Below are 25532 nucleotides of genomic sequence, written 5' to 3'. Positions count from 1 at the left end.
ACAGAGATTATTTTGAGTATTTTTTTTTTATTGATTTTTAGCTAAATTTAATGATTAGATTTCGATTTGTACGAGGCGCGGACGACGACGATGGCGGCGGATGGTAAAAACTAAGATGAAACGAGTGGGAAATAAATACAAGTACACGTAATTAGGAGACAACGAACTAAAATCACATGAGTGCTACATCGAACATACTATATGTCTATCTATATAGAGTAAACTCGATTCGAACCAGCCGATCAGCGCCTTACGCCCTGGTACTCCCCGTTGGCCCGCCCCTTGCCCGGAAAGCCGCGTGCAAAGGGCGCCTTCGCATTCGTCGTCACATAGTAGTTGCCACGTGCTCTGTTTGTTAAACACAAGTCATGAAATACATATAGAAAATAATAATCGAGTATTTGTCAAGTCGACTTACTTGTGCGAACAGTGCTCGCCCATGAGCACATACTCCGAGTCCTTGGGCTCGCACCAGCCTATCAGATAGGTGAACAGATTCGGACAGGGCCCCGCATAGAAGCCTCGCTTCGTTGTTATCGACTCGATAAAGTACGGCGTGACCTTGGTGTGATCGCAGGCCAAAGTTTCTGAGGAAAGTTTTAGAGGTGTGAATAATATCTCCATGTATGAATGAATACAGATTAACCGCTGTTTATAATCAATCAATATAATCATAAACTAAAGTCTGATTCGATTTCTACTTGATTACTTGTATAAATTGCTACCTGAACTCAATTTTGGAGCGCTAAAAACTATCGGTAATAATAAGGGCTATTGGAAGATATAATTTATTATCGATAAATGTGTTATCGGATAATTCCAATATTTTAAATATTGATTTCACTACAGAAAGAGAGAGCTCAGGGGAATATTTCTCTAAACATTCCTATACGTACTCTGACTTATATAAATCGATAATTATCGATAATTAAGTATATCCAGTTAATCCCAGAAAAGATCTGTATATCAACTTACTAGATGGCTTACTAGATTGCAAGGCTCAAATCTGTATTTATCGATAGTCGATAAGTTCTCATCGGTAACAGATATTGTGATATCAGTAGATTTGCTTCTACTTCTTTGCCTGATTGTAAACTCATGTTTGCCAACATAAGGCACTATTCGAAATTGATCGATAGCCGATAACTATTCATCGATAACTTTCTATAGTCCTACGCTCAGTCATCCCAGCCGAAACTTACGAAACAACGTGGCAGAGCCGACGCACGCTGGCTGCCTGGTACCGCCATTGACATAGATATTATTTGCAAGTCTATAGTTTGATTTCCATTTATTTTGAGAGACAAGAAAAGCTCTCAAGGCTGTGTGGACAATAATAACAAATATGTTAACAAAAACGCCACAGTGTTTATTGTTTTACCAAAAACATTTCTATAGATGTATGAAGCTCTAGCTAAAAACCTCTTACGAAATACTTGTTGAACATTTGACCCAACTGTCTGAATGCATATATATATATATATGTATATATATTTATATGTGCAATATAACTAGCTAAATGCCATCATTAAATGCTTTTGTGAGTAATTTAAGTGTACATAAAAAATAAAATTCATATTTAAATAGTAACAAAATATAATAATAAAAAAAGAAATCATAAACTGGCGAATCGGAGCACAAACTGCAATGAATATCATTTAAAGCCCATTAACCGGTTATAACTAGGGTACTACGACTATGACTAAATACAAATATATTATAATAAACTCATATATTACATATAGACGCACAATTAACACAAATTTAACTTACCCAAGCAAGCTGCGGCAAGTCGTGCTTCAAATATTCTTTTCAAAGAATAAAATGTTTGAAAAGTCTATTTCGTCTATAATCGATATATTCGTGCTATGTATATATATTTTAAATTAAAATTAAAAACCAAATATATATATATAATTAAATGTATTATTTATGTGTTTTGTTCAACAACTAGTGAATGTATAAAATATATATAAAGATAAAAGTAAATCAAGATCCCTTTTCTGGCAACACCCGCCCAATGTTGTATAATTTTATGAACTAGTCTAAAAATGGTATTCAAGAACATATTTCATAATATATATGCCGATATCATTCAAACTAATTACAAATAATATTTAACGAAATGGAAAAGAAACTAAATAAAAATTGTATTTGATTTAAAGCCACAACATTATTTCATAGGCCCCATCAAGCAACCCGACTATACGAACCACATATAAAGGCTTAACAAATTATACCTAAACAAAAAATTGTATTTGGAATTCAATAAACGAAACATGTTAACAAATTATGCCAAAAAAAACAACTACAGAGACTATTTTGAGTATTTTTTTTTTATTGATTTTTAGCTAAATTTAATGATTAGATTTCGATTTGTACGAGGCGCGGACGACGACGATGGCGGCGGATGGTAAAAACTAAGATGAAACGAGTGGGAAATAAATACAAGTACACGTAATTAGGAGACAACGAACTAAAATCACATGAGTGCTACATCGAACATACTATATGTCTATCTATATAGAGTAAACTCGATTCGAACCAGCCGATCAGCGCCTTACGCCCTGGTACTCCCCGTTGGCCCGCCCCTTGCCCGGAAAGCCGCGTGCAAAGGGCGCCTTCGCATTCGTCGTCACATAGTAGTTGCCACGTGCTCTGTTTGTTAAACACAAGTCATGAAATACATATAGAAAATAATAATCGAGTATTTGTCAAGTCGACTTACTTGTGCGAACAGTGCTCGCCCATGAGCACATACTCCGAGTCCTTGGGCTCGCACCAGCCTATCAGATAGGTGAACAGATTCGGACAGGGCCCCGCATAGAAGCCTCGCTTCGTTGTTATCGACTCGATAAAGTACGGCGTGACCTTGGTGTGATCGCAGGCCAAAGTTTCTGAGGAAAGTTTTAGAGGTGTGAATAATATCTCCATGTATGAATGAATACAGATTAACCGCTGTTTATAATCAATCAATATAATCATAAACTAAAGTCTGATTCGATTTCTACTTGATTACTTGTATAAATTGCTACCTGAACTCAATTTTGGAGCGCTAAAAACTATCGGTAATAATAAGGGCTATTGGAAGATATAATTTATTATCGATAAATGTGTTATCGGATAATTCCAATATTTTAAATATTGATTTCACTACAGAAAGAGAGAGCTCAGGGGAATATTTCTCTAAACATTCCTATACGTACTCTGACTTATATAAATCGATAATTATCGATAATTAAGTATATCCAGTTAATCCCAGAAAAGATCTGTATATCAACTTACTAGATGGCTTACTAGATTGCAAGGCTCAAATCTGTATTTATCGATAGTCGATAAGTTCTCATCGGTAACAGATATTGTGATATCAGTAGATTTGCTTCTACTTCTTTGCCTGATTGTAAACTCATGTTTGCCAACATAAGGCACTATTCGAAATTGATCGATAGCCGATAACTATTCATCGATAACTTTCTATAGTCCTACGCTCAGTCATCCCAGCCGAAACTTACGAAACAACGTGGCAGAGCCGACGCACGCTGGCTGCCTGGTACCGCCATTGACATAGAAGTCGGCATGTCCACTCGAGTGCCACTGTCCCAGGATGCCGGCGCCCGTGTGCAAGACATCGACAAAGTGCGCATCACTCGTGTCCAGATCGCGTGAGTTGTTCGCACCCGCATAGAAGAATATGGTGGGATCCAGAGCCGTGATGCGCCCGATCTTGCCCTCCTCGGGCTTCAGGTAGTTGGCAACGAGGCCCGCGATGTGGGCGCCCACGCTGTAGCCAATGAAGTGCAGATCGTCCGGCTGGACGCCGCGCGGATGTCGCGCCAGGTACTTGACCAGCTGCGAGATGCAGAGGCTGCCGAAGCGCGGCGCCCACTCCATTTGACTCAGGCAGGGCTCCTTCACCGCGTTGCTGTAGTCCACGATGATGATGTTGTACTCGCCGATGCTGAAGTACGCCTCCCGCAGGTCCGGGCTGGGGCTGAGCATGCGCCCGCCGCCAAAGCCGTGGATGATGATCTTGGTGGGGTGTCGCGGATTGAAGTGTGTGTAGTAGAGGGCGTTCGGATCGAGCACATCCAGATACTCGGGCTCCTCCTGGGTGCGCCGCGTGTACAGGTAGAACTGGATCTTTGGGTGCGGGCAGCGGTACGGCTTCTCGAGGCAAGAGTCTGTGACATAGACTTGGGATTGATTTTGGCCCGCAGCCACAGCGGCAGCAACAACTGCAGCGTTTTGACTAGCTGAGAGAGAAAGAGAGAGGGAGAGAGTGGGAGAGTGAGTGAGAGTGTGACTGAGAGCGTGGGTGAGAGTGGGAGAGAGACAGATTGAGTTAGTTGTCGGAACACCTTCACCTCCGGCTGTGGCTAAACGGGTTTTCTCATTTCTTTTCTTTTCGTCCGGCCAAATTACATAAGAGACATTGAATGCTGGCGATTTTGTGGCAAATGTCGATGCGACTGCAATTGCCACATTTGCCAGCAGTTGCTGCCACATTTCTGCAATTGTGGCAAAAGTAAAAGTCAGCCGCAAGCGAGCGAACGGGAAAAAACGGAAGTTTGCAACGAGCACTCGCATCTGCTATTATTTCCAGTTGTTGTTGTTGTTGTCCGCTTGCCAGTTGCTGCTATTTATATCACAAACACCGTGACGTGACATAACTGGATGCCGGCTATGCGTGAGTGTGTGTGTGTGTGTGTGTGTGAGTGAGTGTGCATGATTCATGGCTGGAGCCATAAGGAAAACCCATACTCAACGAGCTCATCTGCACAGCTGCAGCACTCGTAGAGTCACATAAAGAACCAGTTCGGGATCGTTTCAATGTTGACTGATATCAATTGACATGCCAAATAATATTAATTTTACTTTTCAATTCGTGCAGTACATGTTTTTTTATAGATTGATTCATTTGCGGAACTAGTTCATAATTGATCAACCGTACCTATCATGTAATAATATTGATTACTTGCCAGTACATCTTACGTCTCAAATATTTGATTAATATTTAGATACTTATGCCGTTCACTTCTATATATTTCATATTTTGGATTTTAATTTTAATAAAGTAGTTTTATTTTTACTGAAGTGATATAGGATATTATCAGTTATAGGAATATAGTGTCGAAAGCAATAGTAAATGAGTTCCGTATCAGGGTTACCTTATTTCTAGAAACATTTCAATTGAGGAACTATATAAATCCAGAAGTCGATTTATACGGAACGACTTCAAGTCGAGGCACAGTCAGCACTAATAGTCGAGCAAGCAAATTGTGAGACTCGCGCGTACATAAATTTAGTTGCGCTTTGCATTTTGATGGCCTTATTAAAAATGAAAAATAATATATGTGTATATCTCTCTATATTTAGATATATGTAGAATCGGCCTTCGGCTAATCACAGACGTTGGCCAATTGGCCCACTTTGCTATGCTAAACCAGCTGCTCGATGTCGTAATGCAACCGGTCTGCAGCTCCCGCAGTTGCAGTTGCAGTTCAGTTCACGGTAATGAACAGTGGTTCATTTCACTGGCCAAAGATCAGAGTGAGTGGACTTTGCCTTTTAGGGCAGCCGGCACTCGATATCAGCTCACCTCATGGCATAGTAAGCGGGCGGCAACTAGTTGAAGAAGTACGTCCGTCTTTGGTACTGGATAGCATCTTGTAATATGAAATGTTGTCATAATGGTTTTTCGAATACCCTGTAACCAATGGGCAATGACGACAGGGTATATTGACTGTAAATCTGTGATAGGGGGTTTTCTGTTAGGTATATTTTTTATAAAAATCGTTTGCATTCAATAGATTTTTACATTTATAATAAAGACGAAATCTATAACTATCGATAACATTATCATAGAATTCTGAAATTAATTCAATTTTTTTTATTTTTTTTATGAGACTACAGAACAGATTATAGTTTAATAGATATAGTTATCTTTCGATAAACATCCATATAAAGTCATTCAATTCGACACATATCGGCCTCGGTCAACTCATTTGATTTTGGAATGATTATAAGTATACACATACAAATTAACTGTATCTCTTCAAAATAGATATTCTCAGAAATTCGTAAAATTCTGTCTTCTCTTTACAATTAAATACAGAGAATGCATTAACTGATAATATCTTTACGCACAACCACAATAGCAATATCTACCAGGTATCTACTAGTCGTGCAGACCTGACCGAACTCGCTTTTACAGGTTTTGCCTCTTTCATATGTTGTCAACTTAAGCATGCGACATGCGATTGTTTTGCACAATCGCCAGCGGAGCCCAGCATAATTCAGTTTAGTAAATGCGTTTATGTTTTGACCAACTACCCGAGGGGGAGGGAGGCGTGGCACTGTAGCTCCCCCGCAATGCAATTAGCAATGGGCCGAGTCATGTTTCTGGCTGAATTGCGGCGAGTTTTCAGTTTCAGTTTTCAGTTTTCAGTTTTCTGGCCGCTTTCATCGCTTGAGCAGCGAACCGTTTGGCGAACGTCTTTTTGTGTCTTATGTAAGTTGGTTTTCGGACGTGTACTTCGAGTCCGTTGCCAGCCAGCACTACGAGTGCCAATTAAATGCCTATTTTAGCGTGTTGGCTTTTTCGGCAATGTCGAAATCGTGTAATACACGAAATGGTCAGCCGGAAAAGTCGAGAAGAAAACTCAGCTCCAGAAACCTCAAAAGCGATAAAACGGAAGCGACAAATGCGGAAGACTCAAGCAATAGGCAATGGCATACTAACAACAGTAGCAGTAACAACAACAACAACAACAACAGCAGCAATAACAACCAAAGCAACAACTGCAACAGCAACAGCCACAACAACAATTTGAGACTTGGTTCATCTTTTGGCTACGTCTTTGCCTTTAAGTGAAAGACGTTTTTTATGCCTTTCCCACTTTTATTGTATTTTGTTTTTTAATTGTTATTGTTGTTAAATCGTTATGTCTTTCTGATATTTACAGCTGCTGTCTCTCTCTCTACATTTTTGTTTAATGTTGGTTGTTTTTTATAGGTTTTTGTGCTGCGGCTCGAATTGTTTGGCCTGCATCATTTGAAGTATTTGTTGTGGTTTTTCTTTGTTTATCATTTCTGTTCAACGGAAATTGCTTTGAATACAATGAAATTTAAGAAAATCCTAGATTATTGCATGTTGTTCTCAAATTGAAGTTATTCTAAAGTTGTACTTAGAACTCTAATTACGAGCTGGAAACTGAGCTAATTTGTGAGTATTAAGGCAACTGATGATATATAAAAATGGGCTCCAATTAGAGGCAAGCGGTTAAGCATATGACATAATATGAATTCACAAGGTGAAACGAGTGAATTAGTTATTATGCAATGACCGTCATGCTGTTTGACTAATCGGCGATATTTATGAGTATACACTCGTGGATGTTAGTATATGGTATGCATCTCTATATATCACAATTTAACAGTTAAGTTCCTACAGATGCCCCACTGAGATTGACCACTGCTACTAAGAGCGTGACAGATTGTAAGAGATTGCAGCGTAAACCTCTCTAAGCACTATACTAAAAATATAAATATAAAATATAACACTTAATGATGGACAGATAAATATAATAAATTAATATGGACATATAAATTTAGCAAAAATATATATTCATATTAATAATAAATAAATTAATAAATTAATATGGACATATAAATTTAGTAAAAATATATATTAATATTAATAATGGTTTCAAATTGTTTTCTATATATAGAGTCTGCTTTGAAGCTGTATATAAGGTGTATATAGAATTTGAATCAAGAGTCAAGCCAAATATGTATCAAGTTAATTTAAGTTAATTAATTAAGTTAATTGAAGTGACTTCTGTGACCTCTCTTCTACTCGCTCGCAACACTTGTAGCACTTGTGGCAACATTTGCCTTTATAACATTTTTGGCTTTCAGCTCTTGAGATAAGGTCAACAAGACTATTATATAATTTAATGTTGTTAGTTCATTAAAAAATAGCTAAGGTCAGCTGTGACTTAAGAATAAAGAACTACAAATTAAATAAATAAACTTATGTTTGCAGTTAAAAAAAAGAATTGCAAATTTAGTTCAGCTAGTGTATAATTTTGGCTCACAAAAATAGCTCCCATAGCTCATTTAATGTTGTATAACCTAAGACAGCTGCACTGCACTTTAATTAAAGCGAAATAGCAAACATTCAGCACTTGACTTTGGCATTCAGTTGGCTGCCTTCGTCTGGCTTTCGTGACACGCACTTGAGCAATGCGCATACGCCCCATTAGCCGGTCGCAGGGCCAGAACAGCGATTCGTGGCACCTTTGAGTGCCACCTTTGAATGTGGGATTGCCCTAACAACAACAACAATAACAGCAACAACAATTAAAGTACAAAATGGTCATAAAATGGCACGCTCAATAAACTTGAACACAAACTATTGCGAAATACAACTGCGATGGGTGTCAAGGTGCAGACAGACAGACGGACAACCAGAGGAATACGAATAAAAATATGAATACATGTATGCTATTATTATGTGTGTGTGTGTTTGAGTGCAGATAGCACAATTAATTAACTGGGCCAAAACACAACAGCCGATGCCCGGGCAGGGCAGCTGCTAAATGTTGAGGCACATTTTGCACATCTTTGTTGCTTTAAATTAATTCAAGATATGTGTAACACGATTTGTGTAAAGCTGACTCACAACAACGGAGTGAAGAGGATAAAGAAGAAGAAATATCACAACAATAACAGTGAGTGGTAAAAGAGACATCGGCTTTTGGCCAACTGACCCAAGGCACAGTGGTTAATAGCTCATGATCTACAGCCGAAAAAGCTATGTTTTATGAAGGGTTTATCAATTAAAAAAATATATAAAAAAAAAAAAAAAATAAAAAATAAAAAAATCAGTTTAATTATGAATTCATTTACAATTTATTAAATGAGACCCAATTTTGTTAAAAAATAAATAAAACTTTTTCTAGAAGGTTTTTGGCAAAGTTTCCTGATATAAGCTACGCCCAATAAGAATATTACAAACTATAGCTACCGACTACATAAAACTTGTTCACGGTCTTAAAGCCGTAAATTTATTGCTGCTAAATTCGTCTTAGTCAACGAGTAGAGAAGCATGAACCAGTCGGAAAGTGCATAGCTAAAAAACTGTTAAAGATAAATAAAATGATTTTTAAACTGAATTATTTTTGTTTCATATAAATTATAAGTAAATTATTTTTATTGCAGATCTGGATATGGATTATAATATTAATTTTTTTATTTTCATGATCACATCTTTTTTAATGTAACATTTAAATAAAGTGCTGTTCAAAAAAAAAAAAAAAAAAAAAAAACTTTATTTCTATTTAACTTCAAGTCAAAATGAAAATTAAGTTTGTTTTCGCTCTAACATTTCTGTGCAATGTTTTTCAAGTAGAATAAAAATTCACAAGTTTTGCCCATTTCAAATTGATTTCTAATTTCTCTTGTGCCTTGCAAGTCTGTTGGACAGTGTGTCGAATTTGCAGCTACAGCACGTTCGAGCTGGTCGCAGACAGACAAAAGCCTTTGGCTAAACACATAAGTTGTTATAAATAGTTATAAGTAGTTGTTTGTTGTTAATGCTGCTACTGCGGCTGCTGCCTTTTGAGTACGTGCGGCGCAGAGCATCAACCTTAATGTTTTCAATCGAAATCAATTTCAAAATATTGTTGCTGAATGATATGAAGCAAGGTCGACATGGCAACATTTGATGGCCTAATGTCATAAAAACCAGCAAAAATATTAAAAATAAATATTGTGCAATTTATGTGTCTCATAATTAAAAATGTAAACAAAAGCAGAAGAAACGCACAAATATTCAGAAAAAAACAAAACAAAAACGCGTCAGCAGATGTCATAAATGTTAGCGACTGCCCAGCAGCCAGAGCGAAAGTAAAAGTTTTTAACTTAAACACGAGATTTCTTTTTAGCACAGTGCCTATACGTATGAGCACGCATGGGCATGTATGTGTAGGTATGTGTATATGTAAACAAACCGGCAAAATCCACAATGAAAACGCTGAAGCTGAGCCACAAACACAGAAGCCGCCGAATCATATTTGTTTTTTCTCTCAGTGTGGAACGCACTTCACTTTGGTTTGTGTCAATTGCTCTTATATAAGTTGGAATCTATGAGCAAGTATGTACGTATACATACGTATATATGTATGTATATTTCTTTCTCACTCCACAAATATTTGCTGTGTGGGTCAAGGTTTTCGTGCCTTTGACATTTATAAACAAAATGCAATTCGCGCCGCTTTTGTTGACGTTAGCTTTTATTTATTTAAATATGAATGCAGCGGCCACAGATGTTGCAGCGGGTTGTTGCACTCGGACTCGCTTCACACTCTCGATTTCGATTTCTGTTTCAATTTCAATTTCAATTTCAATGCACAACCAGCTGTCGCGGCATTATGCCGGATGCTATGCATATGCTAAAATTAGCGGAGCACGCGCGAAACGCCCAAAAAATAACGAAACCCGTACAAAACCAATAACAATAAAAACAACACAAACACCACCAACAACAACAACAACGACAACAACGACCACTTTTTGTGCAACACTTGATCTTGGCTTTCGCGGCGGAGCAAACACTCGCACTTGCTGTCAAAAGCTCTTTATTTGCCGAATTTCAGCTGCGGACGTCCGTCACGTTTGCGCGCTGGCGAGCAACTGTTGCTCGCGTTCGTGTCTTAAGTCTTTCGGTTTTGTTTGCGCTCAGCCCAAAAAGTTTGTGGAGCGCAGCACCCGAAAAAAAAAACAACAACACATAACCATAAAAGCTCGCTCTGTGACTAGAAAAGCTTTTCGTTTTCGTTTTGTTTGCAGCTTTTATTGCTTTTGGGCTGTTCTCGATTTGGAAAAGGGCTTTTATTTCGAGCAATCGAAAATGCTCCCCAGCTTATGAGGTTTTGCTTTGACTCTACGTTACATATATTTTAAGAGATATAGTTAAAAACCTTAACATTTCATTTAATTGATTTTTCTGATATTTCAGGTACGATTATTGAAATGGGTCCCTTGGCATACGGATGTTTTTCATTAGTGCTCAGAAAAAAGGAACCAGATGAGCTGCAAAGAAGGAAACAGAGATAGAGAGAGAGAGAGAGAGAGAGGGATATAGAGATTGAGGGAGAACATAGTAGAGAGATACAGAGAGAATGACAGATGTAGACAGAGAAGGAGATAGAGAAACGAAACGAGCAGAGAAGAATACAAGAAAGAGAATGTAAGCAAGCAAGCAAACGGAAGATTGAGAGAAAAAGAGATGGAAAATTTTATCTGGATATATAAGACCCTATAACTTACTTCTCTGAAACAAAGTAGCCCATTTGAGTGTTGAGGCGATGGGCGTGGAGGCTACAGCGTCGCGTGAAATACTGCATCCAGTCGCTGCACTGCTGGGCCCAGAAGCCGTGCTCGCTGACTATGGACTCGCCGTAGTAGATGGCGGCGCGGAAGTGGTTGCAGTTGTAGGGGCGCCAGTGATTGATGTATGTGCAGCCGGGTTGGCTGAAGTGCTCGAGGTTGGGATAGAAGTCCGCGTGGCCCATGGCCGGCAGCAGGGAGAAGAAGAAGGGATCAGTGTGAATGACATCCACGAAGTCGGCATCGCTCGCATCGAGCTTATCGCTCAGCCTATTGGTCATAAAGCCAGGTCCAGCTGGATCCAGACCCGTTATGCGCGATAGAGGCTCCTGCACAAAATTGGCCGTCAAGCCCGCCACCTGGCCGCCCAGACTGAAGCCAATGAGATGCAGTTGCTCCCGCCGGTAGATGCCGCTGGCCAAGAGACTGTCGATCAGCTGTGCCAGGCACTTGGCCACCACCGGAGCATTGCGCACCGCCCACGGATAGTAGCAGGGAAACCGCACGAGACTGCCGTAGTCAACGGAGATCACATGAACGGGCTGCGCTTGGAGCAGGACGTCGCGCACCTCCGAATTGGGCGTCAGGCTGCGGTTGCCAGTGAAGCCGTGGATGAGAATCTTCAAGGGTAGGCGAGGCTCAAAGGAGCTCGCCTGCAGATTAAGTGGATCCAGCAAAAGAGGAGCATCACGACTGGAGCTGGAGAGTGCAAAGAGAGAGAGAGAGAGAGAGAGAGAGAGAGAGAGAGAGAGAAAGAGAGAGTAGATATCGTGGAGCATCTGCGCCCGACGTTCACTCACTTGGTATAGAGCCAAAAGCTGATGCGCGAGTTGGGACACTCATCCGTGGCATAGACACAAGGCTCGCGCTGGAATCGTGGCGTGTCCAGACTCACTGAGCTGCTCCACAGCAACAGCAGGCAGCAGATCAATGGAATCGCTGCATTCATCCGATATTGGCACATCGCGAGCAGCTGGAGCGCATTGGCCGCCTTCCCTAATGCTAATTCTATTAAATTCACTTCGCCTGACCTTGAGCACGACTCGGCCCTTGAGGCGTCCCCTATGCGCTGGCTCCGATAAGAAGTCAAGGCCCCAATTGTAGGTCAAGCCATCCACTCCAGCTGCGGGCTCAGCTCCATTTTCGCAAGCCGATAAGGCGACTAAGCCTATAAAGTGACTTTTGGCTAATCCCAAACCTAGCCAAACATGTCAATTGTAGACTCAATTTGAGGTCTAAAGTATTGGTATTACATTCAATAAAATGTTTAATAAATAATAAATTCTTATGTGTGATGTCTGGGTATGTTGGCTTTGGGTAACAGATAAGGTAACAGATAAGGGTGATACGCTACCAGAACAAAAGCAGTATACGGTTATAATCGAAATACTACTAAAGTTGTTTAAGTTAAGATTTCTACCAACATTTTGTTATTAGTATTAGTATTAGCTTAGCTGAACCTAGGAATTTGAATGATTCCAAAGAATATTGCATTGCAAATAGGTATGAGTGAAACATATAATAAATACATTTATTATTCTGATATAAATTAACTAGTTTAGATTAGTTGGTAGTTGATCGCATAGCAGATAAGTCTTATCGGAGAGATTGTGGCTGGGAGAGCTAGAAGAGCGGCTCGTCAAGCGACTCCTGCCAGTTCAGTTGTTTCTCCAGTTCCTTGGTGTCCACGTCGTTGTCCTCCAGCTCGGGTACGGACTCGCCCAGTAGCGGCTCGAAATCGTGTTCGATTTCACTGTGCCTCGGGCTCAGGTGGAACTTGGCCACGTATTTGCTGTTGTCCTCTTCCACTGGCTTGCCCATGGCGTAGGGCGGCTGACTGTGTGTCTTGAGGAAGAAGGAGCCGCTGAGCTGCTGCGACACGTGGTAGCCCATCAGAGCGAGCTTGGAGCGTGTGGAGCACAGGCCAAAGACGTAAATCAGCCAGCTGGAGCAGTGGCGGCCCCAGAAGCCCAGGCTGGAATCGATGGACTTGGCATAGAAGCGCGGTGCACGTTCGTGGTTGCAGCTGCCCGGGTCGTTGGGATTCTCCTCCAGGCAGCCCGGCTGCAGTGGGCCGAAGTTGGGATAGAAGTCCACATGGCCCATGGGACGCATCATGCCCCGCCCCAAGGTATCCGTGTGAATGACGTCCACGAATTCCGCATCGCCAGCATCCAGTCGACGCGCATTGTTGCTTAGGATGAAGAGTGGCTTAGCCGGATCCAAGCCGGTTATCCGTTTGGGCTTGCGTTTCAAGTAGTTGGACGCCTGTCCGGCCACCTGACCACCGAGGCTGAAGCCAATGATGTGGATCAGCTCGTGCGGCACAATGCCGCGATCGACGAGATTGTTAATGAGCTGCGCCAGGCATTTGCTGACCAGTGGAAGGTTCCTCACGGCCGCGACATAGCACGGCTCCCGCACCAATGGAGCGTAGTCTATGGATATCACATAGACGTCCTCGTTGTCCAGCAGAGCGGGCCGTATGTGGTTGTTGGGAGCGAAGTCGCGGTGGCCCGTATAGCCGTGCAACAGTATTTTCAGTGGGCGTGATGGCTGAAAGTCCCAGGGATTCAGATCAACGGGATTCAGCTGGATAGGAGCATCGCGCGTGGCGCTGTGAGAAGGGAAATAAATGAATTTTTAAATCCGAGCAGGTGAAGCGGAAGATGGCATACTTGGAGTACAGCCAGAAGGTGACATTCTCATTGGGACAGACAGCTCCAGTAGCCACAAAACAGCTTGGATCCAGTATGCCCAGGATGGGATTGCCGAAGCAAGAGCAAACGCCAGCTACAAAAAATTAGCCGCAAATGAAATGGGAGTAAGTGAAGCATGAAAAAATGCTTACCGAGCAGCAGTAGCACCGTTGTGGTCGGCCTCATTTGAGCTTCTAGCTGGAACTGTGCCTCCAGCAGCGAAAGTGCGCGCCTTTTAAAGTGGCGCCTAATCAAAGAGTGCGATCTGTGCGGCGCGTAGAGATTCGAGACGTTGACATTAATATGTAAACACCCACACACGTAGGCGGCAACACCTGCTAATTCGCAACATGTTAATTAAATCATTATTGAATGAAATTCGGTATTCCAAATGTTTCACTTTTTAAATGCTTTTTATCAGCAAATATTAGAGTCGACATCTATGTTTCGATTGAGTAGGCATGCTGTTTCATTGTCATAGCTATTAGCTTTTGTTTGGGATCGTAATATACATTACAACATCCTGTACTACATTGTAATTCATAATTGTATTTATATATGTGCACACATATATAATTATGTATTTTTGTTTTTATGCCATTAAATTATTTGATGTTTATACCATGAGTGAAATACACGTGTCGCTTCGACAACCATGTAACACCTACTAATTTTTTCGTTTCGTGTTATTGCCAATTTCTTCACTAGCGAGCACAATTGGCGTGTAACATTGTATTTTTAAATACCTTTATCAGCTAGCACTGAGGTCGCCATCTATGTTTTGGTTGAGTAAGTAATGTATGCTGCTTGTCATAGCTATCAGCTTCAGTTTGTAGTCTTGTTCCTGCTGTCAAGCTAATTGATATAAGCCACAAACGATGTATTTATAAGCTGTTCGATGGCAGAGAGCATGCAAGCAGTGCATATGTTCAAAATTAATTTCAATTTTAATATTGTAATATACGTACTGCATTTTTATTTCTACTTAAATGTTGTGTACATTGGCTGTCGTAAGATATACATTATCTAAAAATATTTGATTAGTTGTATAAGGCTTTTTCTCAGCGCAAAGTCGTGCTATGTTGCGGTTCGATAGTTATGTGTGCCTTATTTACATTTCACTTGCGCATCACTAATGTAATTTCTTAGTAAACAACAACAGTTGTTTTCACCTACAAATTTGACCCGGCAACTGATCGCCGATATGATAAGTTAAACAAGATTTCCAACTCGCAGCGTATGAAAGTGCTGTTTCATTTGTAAATTTCCTTAAAGGCGCAAGGTGTGTATTAAAAAAAACTGTGCATATGCACATTCGTTCTGTAAAATAAATATAAACAAAGTTCTACTCCTTAGCGTGGAGCGAATCCTGCTGGACTACGTTGTCTGACGATATTATTGGAGGAATCGGCATATTGATTTGAAAAAGTGCATCTCTCATAAGTGGGAACTTGAGTTGTAAAGTTTACAGTGTTTTAATTATTATTTCATATACTACAACTGTATATCATTTCAGCATCTGTAAGACTAACGCATTATGGCAAAACGTCGGACGTGGGAGCAGATGCGTCACGTTTTCCAGTGTGCCGTGAGAGCGGTGCATCCGGAGAAGATATTCGAGGATTATAAAATTCACGACCTGCGACCCCTAGCCAAGAACCAGAGTGTTTATATCAAGCTAAATGGAGAGCAACACGACATAACTGGCAAGACATGCCACATTGTGGGCTTTGGCAAAGCCGTGCTGGGCATGGCCAACAAGGTGCAGCAGGATATGGGCGACTGCTCCGCGGGCGGTGTGCTAAGCGTGCCCCTCAACAGCGTGCAGCAGTACAAGCAGCCCATCAGCCCGAAACTGATCACATATGAGGGAGCGCCCAACAACTTGCCCGATGAGATGGCACTGAATGCAGCGAAGGCCATCAAGAAGCTAGCGGAGAGCATGACTAGCAAGGACATACTCTTTGTATTCATTTCAGGAGGCGGCTCTGCGCTGTTGCCCCTGCCCAAGCCTCCGCTGACGCTGCTGGACAAGCGCAATATTGCGGACAAGCTGATGAAACACGGCGCCAGCATTCAGGAGTTGAATACGGTGCGCATTGCCTGCTCGGATATTAAAGGCGGAGGGTTGGCGCGGGCGGCGCAACATGCCCATCTGTTGGTCACCTTTATTCTCAGCGACATTGTCGGGGATCCACTGGAGCTGATTGCTTCCGGGCCCACCATACAGCCCAGCGGCAGGGGCGAATCTGCCAAGGATATATTGATAAAACATGAAGTGTGGAACGAACTGTCAACAGAGCTACAGCAGTTCTTCGAGCAGCAACCCACTGAGCACCAGCAGCAGCCACTCGACAGTGGCAAAGTCTTCGTGGTGGGCAGCAATTTGGTAGCTACCACAGCAGCAGCCAATGAAGCCACCAAACTGGGCTACATTCCCTGCGTACTGAGCTGCTCCATACAGGGCGATGTGAACAGCGTGACGGCGGACTATCAGCGCCTGCTGCACGGCATCCAAGAGTTCAAGCAGCGCAGCATCAATCAAGAGCAGCTGCGTGACAGATTCGCCTTCGACGAAAAGAGTTGGGATGAATTTGTCAAAGCGCTCGAGCAGCATGTGACGAACAATAAGCCGCTGTTTCTTATCTGTGGCGGCGAGCCAGTGATCCAAGTGAGTGCTAATCAATAGCTGAACTATATACATAGCTATAATAATATTGCCCGATTTATTTGCAGGTCACGGGTCAGGGCTTGGGCGGACGCAGTCAGCACTTGGCGCTGCTCATGTCGCAGATGCTGCATCGGGATGAGCTGCTGAACGACTGCAGCTTCCTGAGCGCCGGCACGGATGGCATTGACGGGCCCACGAGTGCTGCGGGCGCCATAGGCGACAGCTGCGTCATCGATGCCTATCTGGCTGGCCATACACTGGACGAGCTGGCCAACTGCCTGCGCAATTGTGATAGCTACAACTTCTATAGCCAGCTGGAGGATGGCGGCTTTCATATGGTCCCTGGCCACACGGGCACCAATGTCATGGACCTGCACTTCCTCGTCGTGCCGTAACAGTTTCGTTCGAGTTTCGCTGGAAGCTCAGCTGCTCTTGAAACCCGGCCGGAGGCATAGTTTCAATTTGTTTAATAAGTGTACAGACAGTTTTTACGATTTTCCTGTTTAATTTTAACTTATAAATTTTTACGACTCGTTTCATTAACGTTTTTATTCTCTTTTTTGTTTTTTTTTGTTTTTTTTTTTTTTTTGTTTAATGTGCATTTTGAGTCGCTGTCTATGCTGTGCCGCATCTATGCTCAAGTGAGCAAACATAAAAGTTGGCAATTGGCCTCTTCCTCCCTCAATGACAAATAATAATATAATAAAACATTTTGTTCTCTGGGCTCATGAAATCAGCAATATTCGCATTTTGTTGTGTTTTTGGCCACCAGATGAATCGTGTTCTCATCATATATGTGTGATAAATCATGTGGATATTTCTATCTATATGTATTTATGATTATTATAAAGCATAAATATTTGAGTTTTTCTTAACTTTGTTTGCCTCATAAAAATGCGCTGCCAATAAATCATCTTAATTGTTTAAGACCCCAAAGGCAAACAGTAGCAGCCGCAGCCGCAGTCGCAGCCGCAGTCGCAGTCGCTGTCGCAGCAACAATAGCCAGCGATAATTGCAATTAAAAATGTAAATTTATTTGTTTAGTTTTATTTTTAGCAACAACAATAAAATATATATAAAATGAAAAAAAAAAGCAGAACAAAAACAAAATCACCAACAGAAACTAAAACTCGACGCGCGCCCAGTTGCAATTTACAATTTTACAACTGACACTTTGCTGCATATTTTTCTAATTGCTTTTTTTTCCTCTTTCGCCTCGCTTTTGAATACCCTCACTGAGAGTATGCGACATATGTGATGGCGTATGTGCATGTAGTATACAAAAAGGGACGAAATATAAGCAATAAAAAATATATATAATATATTACAAGTTAAAATGGGATTCAAATTCATAAAATAGATTAAAAAAAAAAAAAAAAAATGAATAAAATAAAAAAATATATATATATATATTTATAAAAAGAAATAATAAAAAAATAAAAGTAAATAGATTATTTTTTTATTTTATTCAAGATTCAGAATAGTTAACATAAGTATAACATATGTATAACATAGCAACTATAACCAGAATAGTGAACATATAAAATATAATTTTTTATATAATGTAATTTGTAAAGCTTTAGAGAAGTCTAAAAAAAGTCTATTAAATAGGCATATTAATATATTAATAGTATAATAAAATATTTCAAATCTAAAGTATATCAAACTGTTATCGAAAGTGAATCGCTAAATTTTTTTATGAATACTAAATCAAATACAAATATAATAGCAATCAATGAAATACTACATGTATTATAGCAACAATCGACAAAATTTAAATAACAGTTCTGTTTTTCACATTTGTCGCATGTTCTCAATTAGCAATTTATAGTTATTCGCTTAAGATTTGCTTCCTTATGGTTCGATCATGTGGAATACAATCGCAGCATATTATTTAGTTGGCATTCAAACGTTGTCTTTATGCACCACATTCGACATTCCACGTTCGTCTGCTGAGCAGTTAGAGTATTCACGCGTCGTTAACAACCAGACAGGCTGTTCGCTCTGTTGTTCTCTATTTTCTTTCCATTTCATTGTTTTATACACAATAGACACTATTTGTTGCTGCTGCTGCTGTTGCTGCTGCTGTTGTTGTTGTTGTTGTTGTTGCTATTGTTTATTATTGTTGTTACAATAATTATTTTGCCGCGCATTTGGCACAATTATTAAATAATCACATTCGCCTTTAGTATCTCAGTTTTGTGCTATTTTCATTTATTTTGCATTTGATTAACTTTGTTATTAACTATATAAATGCTTGTACAAAAATAAACAACAATTACAACTACAACAACAACAACTATGAATTGCAGCTGCTAAGTGATGACTAAGTCTGCAGTTCTTTCGAATAAAATATGACTTGATAAATCGCACTATCTAATTACAGTTCATTAAGACACATTTTTCATTCAAGCAAAACTATTTTTGCTTTTTTTATTACCTTTTTTTCTTTGTAATATTTAAGGAATGTGATGATGCTGATATAGCTTAGAATAGAGCTAAAAATAAAAATTATATCTATATATATGTATATATATATATATTTTTTTTATTTATTTATTTTTTTGTAATATAAGACTAAAGATGAGTAAAGATGAAAAGTGAGTAACAACTAAATATAGTTAAATAAATATAATTAAATTAATTTTTTTTTAAATGTACATATATTAATATAAATAGATTTAACTAATTATATGCAAAGCATTTTTATATTAATTATTGTAATTTTTAAATTATTATATTTAAGTTTCAATTCTTAGCCTTTTTATATATCTTAACCTATTTATTTATTATTTTACCTATTTATATATTTTTAAATATTTTATTTTTGCATTAAAAGAGCAAACGATATGTATAGAATATTCATTTATTATATTTTTGAATTATTCATCGAACAAATTTAAAGTTAAATAATGTGAATATCAATTGGCAACAGTTTTTCTTCTCTTGTATTTTCTTGATAATTATCCCCATATTAATGCTCATTAAGGCATTGCTTCGAAAGAAGCTGAATTGAAGCTAATCTGTTTTAAATGAGCGAGCGAGAATTAATGAAATTAAACGCCTGCCCGCAGCTTAGGGCCGGAGCCCACGCGCAGATCTATGAGCTGCGATTAGAAACGTTTCCGTTTCCGTCCTAGCTGTGGTCAGCTGCTATATTTAACACTAAACGAGAAGAGCGGTGGGGGAGGGGGTCGGAAGTGGCGCTTGGTCTGTCAACCCTCGCGTCGAGGCGAAGGCAAACTTTGACAGCAGCTGCTGTGGAATGTCGCGTCAATTTGTCTGCCTTGTTGGCAACAATCTCAGAGCGAGTTGAACATCTGCTTCGATGATGATGATGACGATGATCGCGATGATCGTGATGACTATGAAGATCGTGTTGAAGTGATTGTTGTTGTTGTTGTTGTTGTTGCTGTTGCCGTTGAGTGCAAGTGTCGCGTTGATTTATTAATTAAGCATTGGAGAGCTGCGCGTGGCAACTGCGTGGCTAATGAAGTACTCGGACTTGGTACTCGCATACGCTGGCAATTTTAATTAACGATCCGATCCGATCAGATCAGATCTTTGTGTGCACACACACACACACACACACGCATACGCACAGGCACACGCACATACACTCTTGTATTTATACATATATCAAATAGACTTTTGGGGCAGCTGAGTTGTTGACTTATGACATCACATCCATTTGGACAGCAGCTGTGCCCAGACAAGCTGACGACGCCACACACACAGACACACACACACATACCACATATTGCGTACACACACATTGCGCATACGCCACGTGGCCGGGCCAGCAGCTTGAGACATAAAATTCTGTGTAAATTGCGCTCGCTGCGCATCCCCACAATTTGTGAGGCTGTGCTTAATTTGTCTAGACAATGGCAAAGTTCATGCCGAGTGCCAAATGGAATCATATTCGTATCTATGAGCACATTGCCTAAGCAATCGCATCGCATCGCACTCGCACTCGCATTCTCACTCGCAAGTTCAATTAATGTTTTTTTTTTTTTTGTCACATGTCTCTTCTCTGCAATTTGCATACAATTATTGCTCTGGCTTGGCCATGATTCATGCCCGTTCCAAGATGTGCCAATGGAATGTCTTAATTTGAAGCATCTGTCGGGGGTTGGCAGCCCCTGTTTCCATATTTGGGAAATAAACGAAACCGAAAAAAAAGAAACCCCCATCGCATCAAGTGCACTGAACTGCTACCCAATTCCACTGAAAACTCCGATCAAATCGATGTGACAGACTCACAGTGGGCAGGAGCTGGCGCATATCAGAAGTGAGAAATCTGTGCTTAATCAAGTTTAAACATGCAATATGCTAAAGAGCGTTGCGCGGCTTTCCATGGACTCCAATTTCCTACACACCGAAGGCAGGGCTTAAAAGGATTCCTGGTTTCGGTATGTGGAAAATTTCAGTTGACGAATATTTTCAAACTCTATTTGCAGCTCAAATTACACTTTTATTATTTATCTAGCATTTTAAATAGTAAAAAAAAGCTTTAAATTATTTTAATTAAAAAAAATAAAAAATTAATAAATTTTTATCTCAGAAAAAGAGTTCTAAAAAACTTAATTTTATTTAACTTAAAATGATACATCTTGTTTTTTATTTTTATTTTATTTTATTTTTTTTTTAATATAAATTTTATCATAACTGTAATGGGTTTGTAAAATAAAAATGTATTTGTATTTTTTTATTTCATTTTTTACATTTTTTTTTTTTTTTTTTTTTTTTTTTAAATAGCTAAAGTAAATTTATTCTAATTAATACGTCATATATATCTTATTAGTTTATAAATTTTGAAGACTACCTTTGTATGCATATTTCAATTCATTTAAAAGAAATATTTAATGCAATAAAGCAGATTTTTTACGACCTTAAATTAACGCACAGAGGCACTTCAAGTTATGCAATAAAGTTTGAGCAGATGAATAACCATGAAATGTAATTGAAATTAATTTTTAGAAACCATACTTGCCTTTCTCCTCCATTTGTAATCAATTAAAGAGCCTTTTGCGCTGATTAGCGCAGCTGAGCTTCAAGAGCTTCAGATAGTAAGCGAAGAGCAAATGGAAATGGACGAGGCATGGGAATGGGATGGGGAGTAAATCATATGCATTTCATCTAACGCCATTTGGCAACGCACCAATTAACGATTTATGGATTATTAGCGTGGTACAGCTGGGGCAGTGTTAATGTGCAGTCTGCCATTTATCAAATGCATCTGCTTCATGGCCAGAGACAGAGCCGCAGTCGGAGCCAGAAGGCAGCTTAATGTCAATCTGTTGGCTTGAGCTGAGCTGCAATTGCTGCTGCTGTTGTTGCCTCTTGGCTATTAATGCATTACAAATAGGTGCGCCACAACAGCAGCAGCAGCAGCAGCAGCAGCAGCCGCAGCCGCAGCCGCAGCAGCAGCTCAGAGAAGAAGATGCAACCACAACTGGCAACATGGCCATAGACGCGTCGGTGCCGTTGACCAATGTGACTGAAGCTGTGGCAGCAACTCAGACATAGTCTCTGTGTGCGTGTGTGTGTGTGTGTGTGTGCCTAGCAGACGACCTCAAGTGTTGGCAACAATCGCGTTTGCCTGCTGCACGCTTGGCCGCAATACCCGCACTTAAGTGCAGCAGCAGCAGCAGCAGCAGCAGCAAGCGGCAGCAGAAGCAGTTCAAGTTTGCGTTGAGGAATTCCTTGCCGCTGAAATAATTAAGCATTGCAACATTGTTTATTGTGGTTGTTGTGGTTGTTGTTGTTGTTGCTGTTGCTGTTGCTGTTGTTGCTGCTGTTGTTGGGGTGTTGCAGGCTCGTTTAACAAGGCAGTCATCTTAACAAGTGCCTAGCCGAGCTGTTCTACAGCTTTTTTGCGCGCCTGCCTGCATTTTGTTTGCAATCTGCTCTTTGCCAAGGAATTTCCATTTTATTTACATTAAAAAAATCTACGGCAGCAGCAGCAGCAGCAGCAGCAGCAATGCGAAAAAAATGTGACGAACGAAGCGGCTTTCGATTTGGCCCATTTGCATGCCTAGCGCTAGCAACATTGTTGCCAGCAACATTGCTGCCAGCAGCATTTGATCTTTTTTTGTTTTAGTTCGACTTTTGCTGTTTATCAAATTGGTTAACACACTCAAAAAAGGAAAAAAAAAAAAAAATAGCCGAAAAGAAGAAGAAGTCTTGCTGCTGATTATGAAAACGCACAGGTTATAAGCCAGGCATAAAAACTTATAGTGCCAGCATAATAATTTAATTAAAGCAAAAAGTTGTTTTTCCGCTTTGTTTGTTTGTCTCTGCGCGTTGGAAGGCAAAGCAGCTCATAAAAAATTAATTTAAAAAAATAATAATAAATACATGTATATATAGAAAATATGTATATAGAAAAAGCGAACAAAATTCAAAATCGTTTTTGCCTTAATTTGCCAGATATATATAAATATATACATATACATAAAACTGTCTATATATATATATATATATATATATATATATATATATATATATATATATATATATATATAAATATATATATAAATTGCATAATTATAGGCAGTAAGCTCTAGTTGGTCGGCCGGCTTGCAATATTACTTCCTCGGAAGCATTGGCTGTCCGGAAATGCAATGCGTGAAAGTGTTGCAACTACTTGTTGTTGTTGCTGTTGCTGCTGCTGTTGCAGCTGCAATTACGTTGCTGCTGTCAACGGAAAAACTTTGCCATAATCTCAAAGTTGGCTTAAGGCAGAGTCTCTGCGCTGGCTGGCAGCTGTGTGCCACAGCCTGAGCACACCTGCCGCCCCTTTTGAGAGCATCTTCGCACCACCGCTGCCTCCCCCCTCTGTGCAGTGAAACAGCAGCAACAACACAATGTGTTGTCCGCGTTTATTGATTTATTAGAAAATTCCAATGAACAAGTTTTAATACAAGACACAGCGTTCAGTTTGGATGTTTTTGTGCTGTGGCTAAAACAAAAACTACAAAAACAATGCATCGGAAAGAGCATGGCAAGACTACAGCATCATGCAACAGCAACAACAGCAACAGCTGCAGCTACAGCAGCAACGACAAGCGCAACACGCAGCACTGGCGCTGGCAGAAGTAACAAGTGCAATATTTTAATTATGCTGCCAACAGCAACGGCAGCAGCAACAGCAGCAACAAAGACAACTATTTCGGCCAACAGCGTTGCCAGATGGCCAACAGTGCTTGCCTGCCAACAGGGCGTATGGACAATGCTTGAGTGGAAATCGCATATAATAAATTTATGTCGAATATAAATTATCAAAAGTCTAAAAAGAATATATTTTATTTATGTTATGTCAATAATATGAAAAAAAAAAAACACATAGGAAATATATAACTAAAGTTATTTAATTAGGCAAACATTTAAAAAGTAAATTATTCACATTAAAGAAATGGTTTATAAAAATAAATAATAATAAATAAAATTTAAAATAAAAACATTAATAATTAATAAACATGAACATATGGTATCAATCAATAAAATTATAAAATTTGCTAAAAATATTATTTATTAAAATTATTATATTTTTATGGATAAATTTGTCATTAAAATTAAATATTTATATATTCATAATAAATGTTTTTAGACTTATTTTTCTATATATAAAATATTAAATTAATATTTTTAATTATTATTATTAAATTATATAAGCATTAATAAATATTATTCATACAAATATAAATATTTATTACATTTTAAATCAATTAGATTTATTATTATATTAAAGACAGAAATAAATAAAAAAAAATAATAATAGATAAAGAATTAATAAACATTTTCAGAATATGGATATATGTATAACAATTTAAGCACATTTTATATATACTTTTTCTTAGAATTGTGAAATATTTTATGAATGTTCCTTATTTATTATTTGTATTTTTATACCCTGCTTTTTTTTATATATACATATATTTTTAATTTAACTCGGCCATTTTTAAATTTCTGACAAGCTTCCCTTCGCTTTTCAGAAAACGCTTAAAATTGTCACATTGTATTTAAAAAAGAAAACACAGTCTGGCAACGCTGTTCGCTTCAATTCACATGGCGTATAATGAATACGCTCGGTCTTAAGCATTTTGCAATCAATTTAGATTTACATTTGCTGCACTGCGCCGTGAATGCGGAGACTCAGACCAGTTGAGATGCCGATTTCGGTAACCAAATCAACAAAAACAACAACAACAGCGGCAGCAGCTAGCAACAGCAAGAAGAAGAAGAAGCAGAGGGAGAAGTCAAGCGGAGAGCTCTGGCAAAGAAAGTCGCGCAGCTGAGCTCAGCCATGCTGAGAGAGTTGAATATTTGTAATTGTCGTATGGCTGGACAGTCGGACTTGTTTGTTTGTTTATTGTTGTTGTTGCTTTTTGGGCTTTATTAATAATTAATCGCACAGGCACAGCCACAGACACAGACACAGGCACAGGCACACGCACAGACACACAGCTACATACATAGTAGAGGCAGAGCCGCACACACATGCAAATCGCTGCTTGGTTTTAATTACTCAACTTAAATGGCGCTTGAGCTTGAGCGATTTAAACAAGTTGTATGTGTGTGTGTGTGTGTGTGTTTGTGTGTGTCGATCGACTCTCACTACTACGCGCTCAAACTAAGTAACTAACTAGCTCGACACAGCTGCTGCTGCTGTCGCCGCCGCTGCTGCTGCTGCTGCTGCTGCTGCTGCTGTCTCTGTGACTCTGCGGCTCTGTGCCGCCTGTTTGCCTTGCCCGGCCGCTTTG

The 25532-nt window shown here is 39.5% G+C and overlaps 4 protein-coding genes across 5 annotated transcripts; 1 reads left to right on the top strand and 3 right to left on the bottom strand.

Moving 5' to 3' along the window:
- Positions 1-7: 7 nt before the first annotated feature.
- On the bottom strand, positions 8-10704 carry LOC108611548 (phospholipase A1 member A). Its single transcript, XM_018004250.2, has 6 exons — positions 10017-10704; positions 3513-4253; positions 2729-2897; positions 1203-2658; positions 419-587; positions 8-348 (listed from the first exon to the last, which is right to left on the bottom strand). The coding sequence occupies exons 1-4, from the start codon at positions 10075-10077 to the stop codon at positions 2553-2555; spliced, it is 1077 nt and encodes a 358-aa protein (XP_017859739.1). The 5' UTR covers positions 10078-10704; the 3' UTR covers positions 8-348; positions 419-587; positions 1203-2552.
- A 290-nt stretch (positions 10705-10994) lies between these two features.
- LOC108609441 (inactive pancreatic lipase-related protein 1) lies at positions 10995-12358 on the bottom strand. The gene is made up of 3 exons (XM_089466028.1): positions 12195-12358; positions 11335-12087; positions 10995-11097 (listed from the first exon to the last, which is right to left on the bottom strand). The coding sequence occupies exons 1-3, from the start codon at positions 12356-12358 to the stop codon at positions 10995-10997; spliced, it is 1020 nt and encodes a 339-aa protein (XP_089322154.1).
- A 540-nt stretch (positions 12359-12898) lies between these two features.
- Positions 12899-14538, bottom strand: LOC108611547 (pancreatic triacylglycerol lipase). Its single transcript, XM_018004249.2, has 3 exons — positions 14246-14538; positions 14073-14187; positions 12899-14011 (listed from the first exon to the last, which is right to left on the bottom strand). Exons 1-3 carry the CDS (start codon positions 14277-14279, stop codon positions 13018-13020), a joined length of 1143 nt encoding a protein of 380 aa, XP_017859738.1. The 5' UTR covers positions 14280-14538; the 3' UTR covers positions 12899-13017.
- A 688-nt stretch (positions 14539-15226) lies between these two features.
- LOC108611546 (glycerate kinase) lies at positions 15227-17307 on the top strand. Of its 2 annotated transcripts, none has more exons than XM_018004248.2 (4): positions 15227-15375; positions 15450-15551; positions 15610-16764; positions 16830-17307. In XM_018004248.2, the coding sequence occupies exons 3-4, from the start codon at positions 15631-15633 to the stop codon at positions 17157-17159; spliced, it is 1464 nt and encodes a 487-aa protein (XP_017859737.1). In that variant the 5' UTR covers positions 15227-15375; positions 15450-15551; positions 15610-15630; the 3' UTR covers positions 17160-17307. The 2 variants fall into 2 exon arrangements, with proteins under 2 accessions (XP_017859737.1, XP_089320513.1); XM_089464387.1 differs by having other exon boundaries at positions 15437-15551.
- Positions 17308-25532: the final 8225 nt, after the last annotated feature.

This window comes from Drosophila arizonae, chromosome 3, assembly GCF_054131065.1.
Source record: "Drosophila arizonae isolate 15081-1271.41 chromosome 3, UAZ_ARI_1.0, whole genome shotgun sequence".
Lineage (NCBI taxonomy): Eukaryota > Metazoa > Arthropoda > Insecta > Diptera > Drosophilidae > Drosophila > Drosophila arizonae.
This window is presented reverse-complemented; position numbering and strand designations above follow the sequence as displayed.

Bases quoted from the DNA above. Each gene is read 5' to 3' on its own strand.
- LOC108611548 (XM_018004250.2), bottom strand. From the start codon at position 10,077: ATGATTCGGCGGCTTCTGTGTTTGTGGCTCAGCTTCAGCGTTTTCATT. The intron at 4,254-10,016 runs GTTTGTTTACAT...TTTCTCTCTCAG, and splicing joins TTTCATTGTGGATTTTGCCG to CTAGTCAAAACGCTGCAGTT. The intron at 2,659-2,728 runs GTAAGTCGACTT...TTTAACAAACAG, and splicing joins GGCGAGCACTGTTCGCACAA to AGCACGTGGCAACTACTATG.
- LOC108609441 (XM_089466028.1), bottom strand. From the start codon at position 12,358: ATGTGCCAATATCGGATGAATGCAGCGATTCCATTGATCTGCTGCCTG. The intron at 12,088-12,194 runs GTGAGTGAACGT...CTCCAGCTCCAG, and splicing joins AGCTTTTGGCTCTATACCAA to TCGTGATGCTCCTCTTTTGC. The intron at 11,098-11,334 runs GTAAGTTATAGG...CCTTCTTTGCAG, and splicing joins GGCTACTTTGTTTCAGAGAA to CTCATCTGGTTCCTTTTTTC.
- LOC108611547 (XM_018004249.2), bottom strand. From the start codon at position 14,279: ATGAGGCCGACCACAACGGTGCTACTGCTGCTCG. The intron at 14,188-14,245 runs GTAAGCATTTTT...AATTTTTTGTAG, and splicing joins AACGGTGCTACTGCTGCTCG to CTGGCGTTTGCTCTTGCTTC. The intron at 14,012-14,072 runs GTATGCCATCTT...CCCTTCTCACAG, and splicing joins ACCTTCTGGCTGTACTCCAA to CGCCACGCGCGATGCTCCTA.
- LOC108611546 (XM_018004248.2), top strand. From the start codon at position 15,631: ATGGCAAAACGTCGGACGTGGGAGCAGATGCGTCACGTTTTCCAGTGT. The intron at 16,765-16,829 runs GTGAGTGCTAAT...ATTTATTTGCAG, and splicing joins GCGGCGAGCCAGTGATCCAA to GTCACGGGTCAGGGCTTGGG.